This window comes from Geotrypetes seraphini, chromosome 12, assembly GCF_902459505.1.
Source record: "Geotrypetes seraphini chromosome 12, aGeoSer1.1, whole genome shotgun sequence".
NCBI classification, from domain to species: Eukaryota; Metazoa; Chordata; class Amphibia; order Gymnophiona; family Dermophiidae; genus Geotrypetes; species Geotrypetes seraphini.
The window spans coordinates 71585748-71602872 of record NC_047095.1 but is presented as its reverse complement, the minus strand read 5'-3'; the positions used below and the strand labels follow the sequence as shown (position 1 = coordinate 71602872).

The following is a 17125-nucleotide window of genomic DNA, read 5'->3' as shown; positions in this document are numbered from 1 at the left end:
GATAGTTTATCCTCCATGACTGCCATGAGGTTGTGAGCTACTGGACTGCCGCCTCATGTAGTGTAAAGATTGAGTACAGGAGACCAAAATGGTTGGACAGCCTACCAGACCCAAAGTTTTTCTTTATGGTCCCACAGTCATAGCCCAATGCAAATACTGCAATTCAATACCTGATCACTACTATTCGATGTGAGGCAGGTGTATTTCAAAATTAAGATTAAGAGGTCATATCAATGCAAAAGCTGAAAAATGCTGGCTGCACCTCGGAGTTGGTCATGGGGGCATTTGTTTAGCCAAAGAGCATCATATGACCCCAAACATTTTCCTTCTCTTAGCCTGCTTCTCTAACCATTACACCATCCCTATGAAAATAACCCAGAGCACAAGTTTGCCTGCTGCCTAAGCAAAAGGCCTAAATAGTGGGAGTTGATAAACAAACCTAGCAAACATTTTACAGTGAAGCATGAAATTAAGGAAGGATGGAAGATTACGTCTATCTTTGATCATCTTTGTTAGTCCCTGGAGGATTCCATACTCTAGGTGATCAATCCCAGCTCTCAGTCTGGGGGTTGCAGAAATCTACATCTTTTCTGAACTATGCTGCACTCCCCCTAGCGTTAGAATCAGTTCAGTCCCAAAGCCAAGCATATACCTGGGGGAACAGGAAAGAATCCCCATCAACATAAGTAGATCATGGACTGGCTTGCTCTGCAAAAATATTAACAAGTGAGAAACAGGCACAAAGGCAACACTCAGGAACAATGCAGTACTAACCTGCTGTATACAGCGAGCACCCCACGAATGGCCTTTCGTACTGTGTATACTCACAAAAACTCCCCACAGGATTTGCCAACTGGCTAAAAAAACTTCAAACCTATGAGTGACTGAGGCAGAAAGGAGCAGCAGGCTACTCCAAACAACTGAGTGAAGACAGAGGACAGGTCATATGGAACCCTCCAGGAACTACAACAGAAAGATTATCCAAGGTATAAACCCAATTTTCCATTCCGTTACATCCTTTCTGGATTCCATATGCTAGGTGATGTACCAAAGCCACGGTAGCTATGGAAGGACAGAAGAGCCTGCCCACAAAACAGAGGCCCCGAAAAACAGCATCAGAACGCACCGTCACATCCATTAGGTAAAACTGGGTAAAAGTATGGCGAGAACCAAGTAGCTGCCCTGAAAATTTCATCAGGATGAATTGTGCGAGATAAAGCCCACGACTCAGCCACACTTCAAGAGTGCTATAAGTGAAATTGGTGGCTGCGTGTTGCAGGCAACACAAGTCGCGGAAATGGCCCTTCGACTCCATCGAGCGATCGAGGACTTGAAACACCAGCCTACAACAGTGAGGTGCAGCAGTGAGAACAAAAAAGTGATCAGACAGTCCAGAACTCAATTCATCCTTTCCAAATAAAAGGAACAAGATCCTTTGGACATCTAATTTGCAAAAGATTTGATCTTCGCACTCCAAACCTGTCGTATGAAATGCAGGCAATCTAACCTCCTGATTGACTTGGAAAGCCGAGGCCACTGTCAACAAGAGGGTACAGTACAGAGGAATACAGACTGCACGAAATAGCAGAAACTTCAAAAAACACCGTGCTGAGACAACGGTGATCAAAAAAATCATCGTGAACATCAGGTCCAAAAGAAATATATCCTATAGTGGTTCAAAGGGAGCCTCAAAGTCCTGTAAAATGATGCCAAGAGTCCACAATGGGAAAGGATGATGCAAGGGAGGACACGGACAAAGAGGCCCCCTCATATACCTGGTCAGATCTGAAAGAGCAGTAAGCAAACTAGCTCCTCTGTGCGCTCGAAAACACAAAGCATGCAACCCAAGAGGACATGGAGAAGGCAAAGTCCGAAGCTCCCACCCCCTTCCCCGGCATTCGTTTCAAAATCGCCCATCCGGCCAACCAACATCCACATCTAAGAGATTAGAGGCCAGGAAGTCCATCCCAATCGATTTTTGAGTCCAAGCAAGTGTTTTTTGAGGCTGAATTTAAATTTAGAATAAAAGATAGATTTTAAAACCCAAGATGGCTGTTGTCACAAATTTGCACCAAAAATGGCAAAAAAATAAATTCCAAAAATAAAAAAATAGCAATTTGTGGTCTAGGGAGTTTAAAGCAAGTTAAAAATCACTCCTGAAGTTCCTAGGAAATAAAGGAGGTACTCAGTTTCTGCAGTGCCTTTACCTGTCAGCATTTTTAAAGCAGCTCAGTGGAGAAAAGGACTTTCTGCCTCAGAAACAACTCCAAATTCACTGAAATTGAAGATCTTCAGACTGCCAGCTGGCCAGAGACCAACTATACCAACTTCTACTCCCAGGGATCCTCTGCCATGTGGTCGGGGGAAAGCAGTCTGTGCCTTGAAACCCAGTGGGTCACCAGCCAGCAGACTTCCATGAGAAAGGACCCTGGGCACTTGAAGAGGGTGGCACACAGCAGACTGGCTCCACAGATCCAGAGTTTCTCTGTGAAGCTGCAGTCCATCAACGCAGGACTGTATCCTTTTCTCAGACAGTAGACCACCGGGAGAGGGGTCTCAAGGCACTGAAGTCACCGAGAAACGAAGTTTAAGTAAACTTTAAGCAAAAAAATTAACAGAAGCAGAGCAACAGGAAAAAGACTTCTGCTCAGACTGCTTGCAGAAATTGAAACTGATTCCAATACTAGGGGGAGTGCAGCATGTGTTCTGAAAAGATGCAAATTCTGCAACACCCGGACTGTGGGTTGGGATTGAACATAGTGTATGGAATCCATAAGGGATGTAACAGAACAACAATTCACCACATTATCCTCTTCCCTCCACGCATGGAAGTCTTCCTACCCTGAGTCAACATCATGTTGGTCCTAGCTTGAGACTGCATCAGCTCCTCTCCAACTTCATTTGTGCGTGACACACAACGAGGCTCAAAGGAACCTGGCCTGATGGCATTTAAGCGGTTCGCTGTTGAAAACATAAAAGATCAATTTCAAATGTATTCTTGAATATTATTCTCTTTAATCATCTAGTCTACTTTATCATTAAGATTTACTGTCTCTTTAAAGGAATTCATTCAAGCCAATGCACAACAAGAATATGTCTAATATAAGTAATAGACAATTACAGTAGTAAAAATATTCAAATACAAAATATGGCATAACAATATCAACACAAATATTTTACTAGACAGCATTTTCAGTAGATATGTTACCTTGCCACAGTAAAGAGAATGGACTCGATATGCTGCTTTTTCCATACGGTTACAATCAAAGCGGTTTACAGATTTTTTTTAAACAGGTACTTATTTTTGTACCCGGGGCAATGAAGTGTTAAGTGACTCACCCAGAGACAAGGAGCTGCAGTGACAATTGAACTCAACCTCAGGGTGCTGAGGCAGCTGCTGTAACCAGTAGGTCACTCCTTAAGTGTAAGAAAGCACAGTTACTTACCGTAACAGTTGTTATCCAAGGACAGCAGGCAGATATTCAACAGGTGGCTGACGTCACCGACGGAGCCCCGCAGCAGACAGCCTCGCAAGCAGACTTGCTTGAAGATCTTTGTAAGAGCTTCAGAGTGCTGCACTGCGCATGCGCCTTCCTGCCCGAGTCAGGGCGCGCGTCTCCTGTGAGGTACCTCAGTTCAGATAACTAGCTAAGAAGCCAACCAGGGGAGGTGGGAGGGTTGTGAGAATATCTGCCTGCTGTCCCTGGATAACAACTGTTACGGTAAGTAACTGTGCTTTATCCCAGGACAAGCAGGCAGCATATTCTCAACAGTGGGTGACCTCCAAGCTAAGCATAATGGGATGGAGAGAGAGTTGGCAAGTTAAGAAAAAAGGTTTTGCAAAACAGATTGGCCAAAATGGCCATCCCTTCTGGAGAAAGCATCCAGACAGTAATGAGAGGTGAATGTATGAACCGAGGACCAAGTGGCAGCCTTGCAGATTTCCTCAATAGGAGGAAAGCTATAGATGCCACCATTGCTCGAACTCTGTGGCCCGTGACTCGCCCTGCAGAGGGAGACCAGCCTGAGCATAGCAGAAAGGGATGCAAGCAGCCATCCAGTTGGATATGGTTCGCTTCGAGACAGGATGCCCCAACTTATTTGGATCGAAGGAGATGAAAAGTTGAGGGGCTGTTCTGTGTGGTTGAGTGCGTTGCAAGTAGAAAGCCAAGGCACGTCGACAGTCCAGAGTATGTAGCGCCACTTCTCCAGGGTGAGAATGAGGCTTTGGAAAAAATACTGGAAGAACAATAGATTGATTAATGTGAAATTCTGAGACAACTTTAGGCAAGAATTTTGGATGAGTACGGAGGACCACCTTGTCATGGTGGAAGACTGTGAAAGGTGGATCCGCAACCAAAGCTTGTAACTCACTGACTCTTCGGGCAGACGTGAAGGCAATCAGGAACACCACTTTCCAAGTAAGTTACTTGATGAGCCTTGTCAATTGGTTCAAATGGAGGCTTCATCAATTGAGCGAGGACATTGAGATTTCAGACCACTGGATGAACTTTTTTTTTTTTTTTTAATAATTCTTTATTCTTTATTCTGTGCACTTATTGTTTAATCTGGCTATGTCTGGATGAGACACCAGCACAGATCTTTGTTCTAGAGTCCTAAAACAAGAGTCCTGCTACTTGGACTCTAAGGGACGCCACTGGCAGTCCCTTGTCAAGGCCAGCCTGAAGGAAGGCTTAACACCAGAGACAAGCTCCTCTTTGATGTACCAGTGCTGGAAAGTTTTCCAAGCTCTAGCATAGGCTAGAGCTTTTTAGACCTGAGCTTTTTAGACCGTCAGCTTTTTAGACCTGAGCAGAGAAGCAATGACTACCTCTGAATATCCCTCATACGCTAGATATCTCGCGCTCAAGAACCATGCCGTAAGAGCAAAGTGATTTGGATTTCTATGACCACTGGCTCCTGAGATAGGAGGACCAACTGCACTTGCAACTTGAGACTGGGATCTGTTTGAAGACAATCTGGAGTGACGAGAAGAGTATATTACAACAAATTATTCCAGAATAGCACTTTGATATCTACCATATAAACATCTAGTAAAATCAATAACCCCCCCCTCACCCACCCTTCATCATATACTTTATACTTGAGATGAGCCTTATAAATTGATTCAAATGGAGGCTTCATCAATTGAGCCAGGACAACACTGAGATCCCAGACCACTTGAGGTGGTTTGAGCAGTGGATGAACATTAAAAAGTCCTTTCATGAAGTGGGAAGCCATAGGGTGTGCAGACAGGTTTCCCCTCAAGAGGCTGATGAAAAGCAGCAATCACACTGAGATGGACTCTGATAGATGTAGACTGGAGTCCAGATTGTGATAAGTGAAGTAAATAATCCAAAACAGAAGCCAAGGAGGTAGACATTGGCTCCATTTGGCAAGTAGAACACCAAGCAGAAAATCTAGTCTATTTCTGACCGTAACACTGCCTAGTGGACGGCTTTCAGGAAGCTATCAAAATGTCCTGTACAGATTGAGAAAACTGTAGAGAGTCAGTTAGGTTGAAAGGTACCAAGCTGTTAAGTGTAGAGACGGCAGATTGGGATGGAGTAAGGACCCTCAACTCCGAGTAAGCAGAGGCTCCCTGGTGCTGAGTTGAAGTATAAGGGAGTACCACAGTTGTCTGGGCCACCAAGGAGCTATCAGAATCATGGTGGCATGTTCTGTCTTGAGTTTGACAAGAGTCTTGAGAATCAGAGGGAATGGAGGGAAGGCATAGAGAAACTGACCCGTCCAATCCAGGAGGAAAGCATCTACCTCGAGACGCTTGGGAGAGTAAATCCGGGAGCAGAACTGAGGCAGCTTGTTGTTGAGGGTAAGACACAAAGAGGTCTATCTGAGGGGTCCCCCATTGCGCAAACACCTGACGTAGAGGCGAGGAATTGAGTGTCCATTCGTGAGGTTGCAGAAGACGACTCAATCTGTCCGCCAGACAGTTGTGCTGACCTTGAATGTCTACAGCTCTGAGAAAGATGTTTTGATGGATTGCCCAATCCCACAGCTTCAGAGCTTCTTGACAAAGGGAGTGAGATCCCGTACCTCCCTGTTTGTTGACATAGTACATGGCAACTTGGTTGTCCGTCCGGACAAAGACTATCTTGTCGTGAAGAAGATGTTGTAAGGCTTTGAGAGCATTGAAAATCGCTCTGAGTTTCAACAGATTGATGTGACAAAGACAGTCTGCGGGAGACCAATGGCCTTGGGTACGGAGACCGTCTAGATGGGCTCCCCATGCGTAGGTTGATGAGTCTGTTGTGAGAACCTTCTGATGAGGAAGAGTGTGGAACAGCAAACCTCTGGAAAGATTGGAAGAGAGCATCCACCAGTGGAGAGACTGTCTCAACAAAGGAGTTACTGTAATGTGTTGAGAAAGCGGGTCTGTAGCTTGTTGCCACTGAGATGCCAGGGTCCACTGAGGTATGCGAAGGTGAAGTCTGGCAAAAGGAGTCACGTGTATTGTAGAAGCCATGTGACCGAGAACCATCATTGTCTCACTGAAATTGATGTGAGATGAGACACTTGATGGCAAAGGCGAATAAGAGCATCTTGGGGTGGTTGAGGTAGGAACGCTCTGAGCCGGACCGTGTCCAGAATAGCCCCGATGAACTGAAGAGACTGAGAAGGGATCAAGTGGGATTTCGGAAAGTTGATTTCAAACCCCAGACATTGGAGGAACATAAGTCTGTCGGGTCACTGCAATGGAGGAGAATCTAGTGAAGAACTGGAGGAGAATCTAGCGAATGGAGGAGAATCTAGCAAAGAACATCAAGAAGGGCAATAAATCCTTCTTCAGGTATATTAGTGACAGAAAAAGAAACACAGATGGGATAGTACGCCTTAGGAAACCCGACAGGGATAAGTTAATCATTCATTACAGAAATCTGTTAATGGTCCCCAGACTTTTTGAAATTTACTCACATAGCCTTTTTGTGTTGCAATGGTGAGTTCCATTTTGTATATATGGCATACAGAATTCCACCAGAAATTGTAGTTTAACATGTTATGTTTTTTCCAATTATATGTTATTTGCTGTATTGCTATTCCAGTTAAAATAAACAGTAATTTGTTGTTGCTTGCCGAAATTTGACTTCTTGCTCTCATAGTTGTGCCAAATAAAATAGTATCATATGTCAAGGCTACCGGATTTTCTAACATCCTATTAATTTGAGGCCAAATTGACTTCCAGAATGTTAAGATGAATGGACAATAGAATAAAAGGTGGTCTAATGTAAGCCTCTTTGAGATCCAGAGAGCATAGCCAATCTCCCTGATTCAGAGAATACAAAGATGTATTAAATTAATATCATGAGTTAAATGAAGGACAAATTAATGTAAGAGTATCCTGTATCTGCATAGATTCATGTTTATATATTTCACCACAAACTCATCATCCTCTCATAATATTGTGTATTATCTTTAAAATAACCTTTGATAGTCATTCTACATTTCAAGACATATTTCAATTCTGTTTAATTATCTATCACACAGAATTTCATCCACTCAGAATCCATACAGATACTGTAGACCTTGAGCTTAATATACTTTTCTCTTATTCCAGAAATTTTTATCTTTTATCAAATCAATTTATCCTCAAGAAACTCATATTTTATAACTTAAATTATTAAATTCAGTAGCGATTCTATCTGTAATCTAAACAAGTAACAAATATTTATCTAGAATCGGGTAAGCATACACACAAAGTGTACAAAGTATCTTTAAATAAGCAAAACAAACTCATCCCAGTACTGTTAAATCGTAATTCCGTTAGCAGGTTACCAGCTAGAGTACCAATTCCCAATGATAAAACATTAATCCTTTCCGATTTTCTCTCAACCTCTCAAAATCTCTGTATACTGCAACAGCATAGCTGAGTATCCATTGACTCCACCTTATGAGCTGGGCTCTCTGTATATGTGCGTGTCCGGGAAAAATAACATTAATTCCTACTGCTGCCCGGTTCACCATCGTTCTGTTCTAATCCAAGAGATGAATGGCCAAAGTGGAACAGGAATCTCGCAGCCCGAGTCTCATATCTGTTATAACCTAGTCATTCCTACTTCAGCCTGTATGTAGTTTCCCCATTGCCTCACTAATTAATTCCTTCAGCTTGGGTTCAATGACTGTGTGAATATCTTCATCTAATCTAATCCTTGGGTTCGTATACCTCATCTTCTCCACGTTCGTGGAGATCAGCACGGTTTACAGGAGATGTAATAGGAAGGAACTACAATAAAGGGTTAGAGGTCGAAGTATGAAAAATATTTAGAGGACTTGGGATGCCATATATGAAGAGATTTTGAGGATTTGGGATACCAAAGTTGGAGAGAGGCTTACATTTTTGAGAAAAGCCAGGTTGCGGAAAACTTGGAGCGCGCTCAAGTTCCGAAGAGGGGAGGTAAGGTTGTTCCAGAGCTCAGTGATTTTGAAGGGGAGGGAGGTCCCTAGCTTTCCTGAATGGGAAATGCCTTTTAGCGAGGGGAAAGAAAGTTTTAATTTGTGGGAGGGTCTGGTGGTATTAGGGTTTGAAGAATTCCAAGAAAGAGGGATAAAGGGAGGAAGGATACCGTGTAGGATCTTGAAAGCTAGACAGGCACATTAAAGTGGACCCTGGCGATTATTGGAAGCCAGTGAAGTTTGGACAGGAGCGGAGAGACATAAAACTTTTTTGACCACTCCCTCTGAGAAGTTTGGACAGGAGCGGAGAGACAAAACTTTTGACCACTCCCTCCGAGATCTTTCCTAGTCTTTTGATGATTTGCTCCACTTAGTTCTGGTGTTCAGGCCCGCTTTTTCAAAAGTCTTGGCATAGGTCTTACTTCCTTCAATATCAGCTGTCCATATGTGCTGATCCATCATAATACAGGAATTAAACATATCCATTAGGGGGTCAATATCACCTACTAAACCATCGCTCCACATTTTGTTTCTCTCGGATGCCATTTTTGGGTCAGCTTTTAGTTAAGGATCAGTTTTTGTCACCTCCCATTCGTTTCATATAAGGACACTGACCCCCTCCCCCTAGACAGCAGCCTAGCAAAGTTTCCCATCAATTAAAAGGAAATCTCTGCCCTGTTTATTGCTTAAAGTTCCTTTTCTGCTTTTATAGCACCTTGAGGCAGTATTCTCACACGTGCTTGTAATTTACAAGCTCTGACAGGCAAGCGAGCAGGCTGTCAATCTTTTGCATCAATCTCAGTACTGTTAGCGTTTGCCCCATATTATGATATCTATAACTCTTATTAGAGACATTACCTTTCCATCTGGCGAAATTATGATTCAAATCAGATTTTAGAAAGATCATCTATTTTTCATACTAGGATCCGTTAATATAACAGTTTAAATTGAGACCATAACATTCTTTTCCATTTTTCATTAAACTTCTATAGCAAAGATTCTATATTTGATTTTTCTTCTAACAACTTTAAAAATAAATCAAAACATCTATTTCAAAAGAAAAACACATCTTTTGGTGTGTTCTTTCTTTGTTCAAACATCTGGTGGAGGATTTATGGAGACATTGGCTGTTCCCTCTGATGTATAAAATCCTGCAATTTTCCTGGATCATCGAATGTGGATGTTTTATTTTCAATAGTAACCTTCATGATTGCAGGGTATAGAAGCCTGTACTTGGCCCCCATAGCTCTTAATTGTGGCCTGAGTGACAAAAATGCTTTCCTCTTATTTGCCATGCTTTTGGCAAAATCAGGCACTATATGAATACGGGCATCTTGGCACTTTAAATTCTTATTTTGTTTTGCCAATTGAAAAATCTCAATCACCTGTTGATGCCTTAATTTAAATATTAATGGCCGCGGACCCATTTGCCTATCTGACCTTCTCACTGGCATTCTATGTGCCCTCTCAATCTCTAGAGGGAACTTCATTTTAGGTATAAAGTTCTCAAGAAAGGAGATAGGATTACCCTTCTCCACCCCTTCCGGTATACCCAAGATCCTCAAATTGCTCCTCCTCTCACGATTTGAACAGTGCCTCTATTTTCACCCAATCCTGTTTAGTTTGAAATAATTCAATTTCCGTTTCTTCCATTCTTTTTTCAAACTGGCTTGCTTTAATTTCCATCAGTTCCATTCTTTTATTTAGGTTTGCCACTTCATCCATCAAATCATTTAATTTCTTAGCACTTGCCAGCACAATCTCCTTTCTTTCAATTCTTTCATAACCTCGCTGTCGGCTCCTTTTGGTAATTGCGTCTTCAGAGGGGTTTCTGGCTTCGCTCTTTTTACGCTTCCGGTGTTTCCAAACGTTGAATCATTTTTTGCTTGTTTCTCTGACGCCATTCTACCTTTACCCCCTTCTCCAACCAAAAAATTATTTCAAGCGACTTAATCTTTGAACAGTCTGTCAACACGGAGCCCGACTGTTTCATGCCACACCCTTGAATTGTAACACCTCTTGACAAGAGAAGGGTCTGCACACCCTCAGTTGATTATGTAGCAGATGGCTAGTAGAAGTTAGGAGGAACAGGAATACTCCGGGTGCTAATGCTAGGGCAAAGGATAGCACCCTGTACTGAAGATGATGCGCTCCTGTCCGAAATGGCCTGAATGGCGGGACTCGTGGGAACTGGCAGCAGCCATTCAGGGAGTGGCACAGGGTTGTGCAGGAGCTCGAAAAGCTAGCTCCTGTGTGCGCCACTAGCTGCAAGATCTGAGGTAGCCATCCAAGGAGGGAAGGGCTCAGCGCAGGGCAAAAGCACGGAAAGCTCGCTCTTGTCCATACACTGCTGGACCACCAGATATGTGAAAAAAGGTACCGGGGGGGGGGGAGGGGGGTGGAAATTGTTAGAATCAGCCAGGACAGGAGGAATCCATCCTGTCCCGGCCTACCTCTAAACCACCAGAGGGGGAATAGCGTCCAGGGCAGGCAGGAAGGTGGGACAAGGTGCAGAGACTGGCAGGGAGGGGGCTGAGTGCAGAGCCTGGCAATGAGATGGCATGAGGGAGGGGACAGTGTGTGCAGATTCTGGCAGGATATGGCACTTGAATATTAAAGGCTCCCATCTTATATTCGAGTCAACCATTTTCCTCCTTTTTGGGGGGGGGGGGAAATGGGGGTTTTGACTTATATTCGGATCGACTTATATTTGAGTACATACGGTAAGTAATTAAAATACAATGTCATATAGAAAGCATAGTTGAGCTTACTACTCTCCCTGTTTGGATCAGGATTTGGATGACCTCTTGAAAACAGACTCAACTAGAAGAGATTGACGCTGCAATTGTAGCCTATTAAAGCCAGGACATGACTGTACCCTGTAAAGGGAATCCATTTTGGATGGAGCCACTGGTATATGCAGGGGAGTCTCCCAGTTTTTCAACATGAAGTCCCATATGAGGTCATGGATTGGGAGTTTTAAACATTCTCTTGGGAGATGCTCAAAATCAAGTGCATCAAGAAGTGCAGCTCTTGGATCTCGTTCAGATTCCACCATATGCACAGAAAGAGCGGTGGTGACCTACATCTAGGTCAGGGGTGTCAAACTCAATCACATAAGGGGCTGAAATCTAACACATAGGCTAAGTCATGGGCCAAATTTTTAGTTAAGATATTTAGGGGTCCTTATATTAAGGTACACTAACCAATTTAGCGTGCGCTAAATGTGCACCTTAATAAAAGGACCCCTTAGTCTTAGTAGAAGTATAGGATTACAACCTCTCCAACCTCATGCTGGCTCTGTGATGTAAACAAAATAAAGACTTTTCCTCTCTCTTTTAGGTCCTACTTCACACCTGCTGTCTTAACACCAGCTCTGGCAGGATACACATTTGAAATCTGACATTTTAATCACAAAACAGAAAATAAATTTTTTTTCTACCTTTTGTTGTCTGGTCATTATTCAAATCATACTGCGGTCAAAGGCTCTGGTTGTCTCTTGATAACTCACTTGCCAGGGTCTCCTTTCTTCTTCCCTTCCCTCCCTCCATTCCGGCAGCTGAAGACAGGCACCTCCCCCCCAGCAATCTGAGACAGGAGGGAGCCATGTCTGCTGTATATAAACCTTTGGTTGTATAACTACAAAAAGGCAGTATACACATCTCAATCCATTTTCCTTTCTTAGTTGGAAAATCTGGCTCATGCAAGTAGGGATAACAAGGTTGTGTTTTTAATTTTAAATGAATAAAGAAGTTAAAAAAAAAATTACTAATGCAGTTATGAGGTATAAACACAGCAACTGACCTGGGCACTATGATGTCCTTTATTTATTTATTTATATTTTTATCCCGTCCTCCCAGTAGCTCAGAACGGTCTACAAGCAAACATTCACATGGAGTACATTTGGACAGTACAAAGACTATACAGTAATTTAAGTACAGGTTAAAAATGGACTGTACAGCAATTTAAGTAGAAGTTTCGAATGGAGAAGAGAGGTTGGGGGGGGCTTAAGGGGGGGTGAGGCGTAGACTGTGGTTGAATTTTAATTGAAGGAGGGTCTTTACCGCTTTCTGGAAGGTCAATGAGTTCTGTAGTCTGATTTGTGGGGTGAGTTGGTTCCAGAGTTGGGGGATAAAGTGGCTGTAGGAGCGTTTGCGGGCAGTTTCTGACAGGAGGGACCTTCCGGGGGGGGGGGGGGGGTGCATAGGCGTTTCTCCATTTCTGAGTGGAGGGGGCGGGTGGGGGTGTAAAAGGTTAGCTTGGATTTTATGTAGGTAGGGGTGGTGGCATAAATTATTTTATGTGCTATTACCAGGGCCTTGAATGCACAGCATTGGTTAATTGGAAGCCAGTGTTCAGCGCGGAGGGCTGGGGAGATGGGATCGTGGTAGTTGAGGCTGTGTAGGAGGCGGATTGCTGTATTTTGAACCTGCTGGAGGTCCTTGAGGTCTTTTTTGGCTACTCCATTAAATAGAGAGTTGCAGTAATCCATCTTAGAGAGAACATAGGCGTAGTGGAGTTGGGCTAAGTCAGGTGTGGAGATGTAGGGTTTGATCTTTCTCAGTTGATGGAGGTAGTAGAAAGAGGTAGATACTACTTGCGATATGTGGGTGGACAGTGACAGGTGGCCATCTAACGTTACTCCTAGGCTGCGTACTTGATCTGCTGCAGTTAGTAAGGTGGAGTCCCAAGATAGTGTTGGACGTGTATATTTGGTAATCTTTTTCCTGATCCATAAAAGTTCGGTCTTGGAGGCGTTCAGCTGTAGTTTGTTGTCGTCATCCAGGTTTTCATGTCAGAGAGGCAGTGTTGGAGGTTGGTGATTGGGATGATCGGTTTTTGACTAGTGGGAGGAGTAGCTGGATGTCATCAGCCTAGGAGTGGATTTTAACATTGTACTTCTGGGCTATATCAATGACAGGTCTGCGAGCAGGGAAGCTCAAAAAAGAAGAGAATGTTAGAAGCAACTATTACCTTAGAATCGTCTTTTCAAAAATTACTCCATTTTTATTATCCATTATTGATGGGTTTACCCCACTATATACTTTGAAATAGGATTTTGCATTTCGTAGGGAAATGCAAACTACATACCGATCAACCGAATTGGCATAAAAGATAGGCAGTAACCCTCCCCTCTGCCCGCCAATGTTAAAAGGAGCCACGTCAAAATCAGAGCCCTGCTGCCGCTGTAGCACGTTCCCTCTGCCACAGTCTCACCCCTCCTCTGATATATAGGACTGTGGCAGAGGGAACGTGCTACAGCGGCAGCAGGGCTCTGATTTTGACGTGGCTCCTTTTAACATTGGCAGAGCTGCGCTACACCTAATGGAGGGAGGGAAGGAACAGCGGGCCAAATCTCAGTGACAGCAGGAATTGTTTGGCAGGCCACATTTTACTACCCTGCGGGCCAGATTGACATGTCTGGTCTAGGTGGAGACGATGTATCTGACAAAAGTCCATAGGACTTTTGTGCAGAATATTGAGGGTCAAAGAAATCCTGAAGGGATAAATCAGTCCTTGTAATGTACAACTTGAGATGTAAAATCTGTCCCTCCATGAGCACAACACTGTGCAGTATGGTGGCTATGTTACTGGAGATAGTCGGGATAGACTCCCAAGTCTCCTTCGGTGCCAGTCCGACATCGATGAGGAGGAAGTGCTCCGATGATGGGACCCGGATTTGTGTTGAGGAGACTTAGATGCAGTACCCTGAGGCCTCCAAGCCATGCTCAGGCTGGGCTGATACCGGAGGAGTTGGTGCAGAGGTTGGCTTTGATTGGCCTCAAAGCATCGCTGTTGGTTCCTGTTGAAGCTTTCGAAGTTATCTTGATTGGTGGGATGCGGTACTAAAGGAGTGGATGGTACCAAAGGTACAAGGTGTCAAGGCATTGGTGACCTCGATGTTGAGGCATGCCTCAGAATTGGTACTTAATGTCCTGTAATAATGTAGAGCGAGACTGCTGTTAACTCTGTTTGGTGTGCATCGACTTATCGATGCTGGTGTTTGGCGAGGTGAGGCATGGGAATCCTTCTTAGCCTGTTTACTAGATTGTGTCAGCATCGGTACAGAGGCAGTTGTTACCAAATGTTGAGATTATGATGCTGACTTCGACAGTGTCATCATTGGGTGTAGAGGACATTTGTGCCGAATCTTGAGGCTCTTGTTGCAGATGTTGAGCCTTCAAAGAACATTTTTGTAACTTTGAACAATGTTGACAAGTGTCTACCCGGTGCTCAGGACCAAGGCACTGAAGACACCAATTGTACGGATCAGTGACCGATATGGTCCTATTACACTGAGAACATTTCTTGAAGCCAGTAAAAGGCTTCAACAGCGAGGGAAAAATCGTCTATGTGAAATCAAAGGAATCAATTTTTCCTCCAATGGTTGAATAAATTTGTGACCTAAAGAGTCCATGCCACTGGCTGGAAATAAAAAAAATTTCAGCAAAACCCCAAGTAGTATCAATGAGCAGAAAATTAAGAAAATTGGTACAGGACAGCACAAAAAAGTAGCACAATTGGAGACACTCCAATGACATGTCTCAGCTCCGCAGAAAACTAAGAACTGATGGGTCTCGCAAGCCAACAAAGGGCAGGAAGGCACTCGTGCATGCACAATATGGGCAATCAACTTCTAGGAAGTTAAAGCAATAGTATACTTTTGCATTGATCATGCTGGGCTCCATGTAGATCACTCATCTGAGAATATGCTGCCTGCTAGTCCTAGAATAATGTAATATTGTTTTATAGATTCCTAAATTTGAAAAAGTACTGTTTGAGGTATGCCAATACTCTTAATGTAGCAGGACCGACATTATGAAAAGTCTTATCTTGTGAAATCAGGAAGGTAACTGATTTCTTAGTCTTCAGGAAACTTTTGGAAGCTTATATTCCAACAGGCATTAAAGAATATACATGAAAGATTTGTACACAAAGGAGGTAGTGCATGCAAATTTCTCATGTATATTTCATTATGGACATGAGAATTCTATGATAATTCCTTCACTTCTGGCTTTCTACTAGACAAATATTCAGGTGAATGCATCTCAGTCCGTTTGTTAGACATGACTTTATACTGCACTCCACTCACCAGGAATAGCAGAATTCTGTTTAATTGGTTGCTGAGGAGCAGATTCAACTTCCATACGGTTCTCTAGTGGAAGGACTTCTGAAATTGGAATCAGTTTGGAAGATCGATTCCGCAGCACTTGATAAGATGCTAGAAGAGAAAGATCAGGCAATGTAATGCACCAACGGATATGGAGCGTGTTGGAGATACTATTAGGGCATTATGTGTCTGTATTAACATCCATTTTTTTTTGTAAGGAAAAATTAGGTCTTACCAGCTAATTTTCTCTTTTAGTCCCTCCAAACCGGCACAGATGGATGGGTTTATGCACCTCTGCCAGCAGGTAGAGACTGAGAACACATTGAATTCTCTAACAGAAGAAGTGGGCTGTTCTCTCCCTCAGAATCAGTCTGACAAACAGTTAAGCAGGAACAATACAAATATCCCAGCTGGAAGAACAGGAACTCCAAACTTTTTTTTAAAGTAAAACTGTTGGAAAAGAATCAGAACAGGCAACCAAAACTGTCCCCATAGTTCACCATCGGATGAAATCAGATGCCGCTGCTCCAAAATAACTATTTACACTCCCTAGAAAGAGGAAAAAAAACAAGTCACAAGATGGCATGCCCAAGAAAAAAACCCGACTCTTCGCATCAACAAGCAGACTGGGTGGGTTCTGTGCCGGTCTGGAGGGACTATAAAGAAAAATTAGCAAGCAAGACCTAACTTCTCCTTTAGCATCTCTCCAGACTGGCACAGATGGATGGAACGTATTAAAGCAATACCCATCACAGGTGGGATCCCCGAGGGGCCGCCACAAGAACATACTCACCAAAAACAGCATCCCAATGTGCCTGAACATCCATTTGGTAGTGATGTACAAAAGAATGCAGAGAAGACCAAACTGCAGCCTTACAGGTATCCACCGGGGGCACCAGAAAACTCTGCCCAGGAAGCCATCTGATCCCAAGTGGATTGAGCTTTGAGAAAGTCTGGAACAGGTTTCTTCTGAAGGTACGCCAATGCGATAGCCTCCTTGATCCAACGCACAAATCTAAGCATTAGGAGGTACCTTCCCCCTTACAACTGCCCGTTAGTAGGATTGTCTTTTTATTCTCCTTTGATCAATGAATCAGAAACATCTTATAGTTCATGAGCATACTAGGGTAGCTACTTTTCCTGCAATAGGTCCGCAACTTTAGAATTCTAAACATTAACACTCCGATAGGAACGCTTGATAAGTTTAAAACTTAATTAAAAACATCTTTTTTCTGATGCTAATGAAAATAAATAGTAATAGTTCAGCACCAAGAGAATCTTGTAAAGACACAAGACAATTTGATTTTATAAGTTTTTGTTTAACTGAATTGTATTTATTTATTTTACGTAACTAATTTTCAGTCATTTGGATTTTAGATTGTAAGCCGCCCAGGTTTTTGACCTTTGGTGCAGGATAGTTAGATTTGAATAAACTTGGAAATGGATCACATCAGGAAAAGACAACTGTTGACCACGCAAAGGATCTCTAAAAGAAGGTCAAGGCCGCCACCTGAACCCACAAGGAGGACCAATCATGGCCCTGCTCCAGGCCATCCTGCAAAAAAAACTCTAAAAAGTGCAGCACAGATGCATGCAAAACTA

At 43.2% G+C, this 17125-nt stretch overlaps 1 protein-coding gene across 5 annotated transcripts in view; it reads right to left on the bottom strand.

Annotated features, from left to right (window-relative positions):
• The window catches only part of KIF2C (kinesin family member 2C), a 181781-nt gene that overhangs the window by 111365 nt on the left and 53291 nt on the right, over positions 1–17125 (bottom strand). For 2 of the 5 annotated variants that reach the window (XM_033917078.1, XM_033917083.1), the window contains exons 5-6: positions 15506–15634; positions 2842–2961 (exon numbers count right to left, since the gene is read on the bottom strand). The exons of 1 other annotated variant lie outside the window; for it this stretch is intronic. In XM_033917078.1, coding sequence (XP_033772969.1) covers positions 2842–2961; positions 15506–15634 — 249 coding nt within the window. The remainder of the gene's footprint in view (positions 1–2841; positions 2962–15505; positions 15635–17125) is intronic. 2 more of the 5 variants (XM_033917079.1, XM_033917081.1) reach the window with 2 other exon arrangements.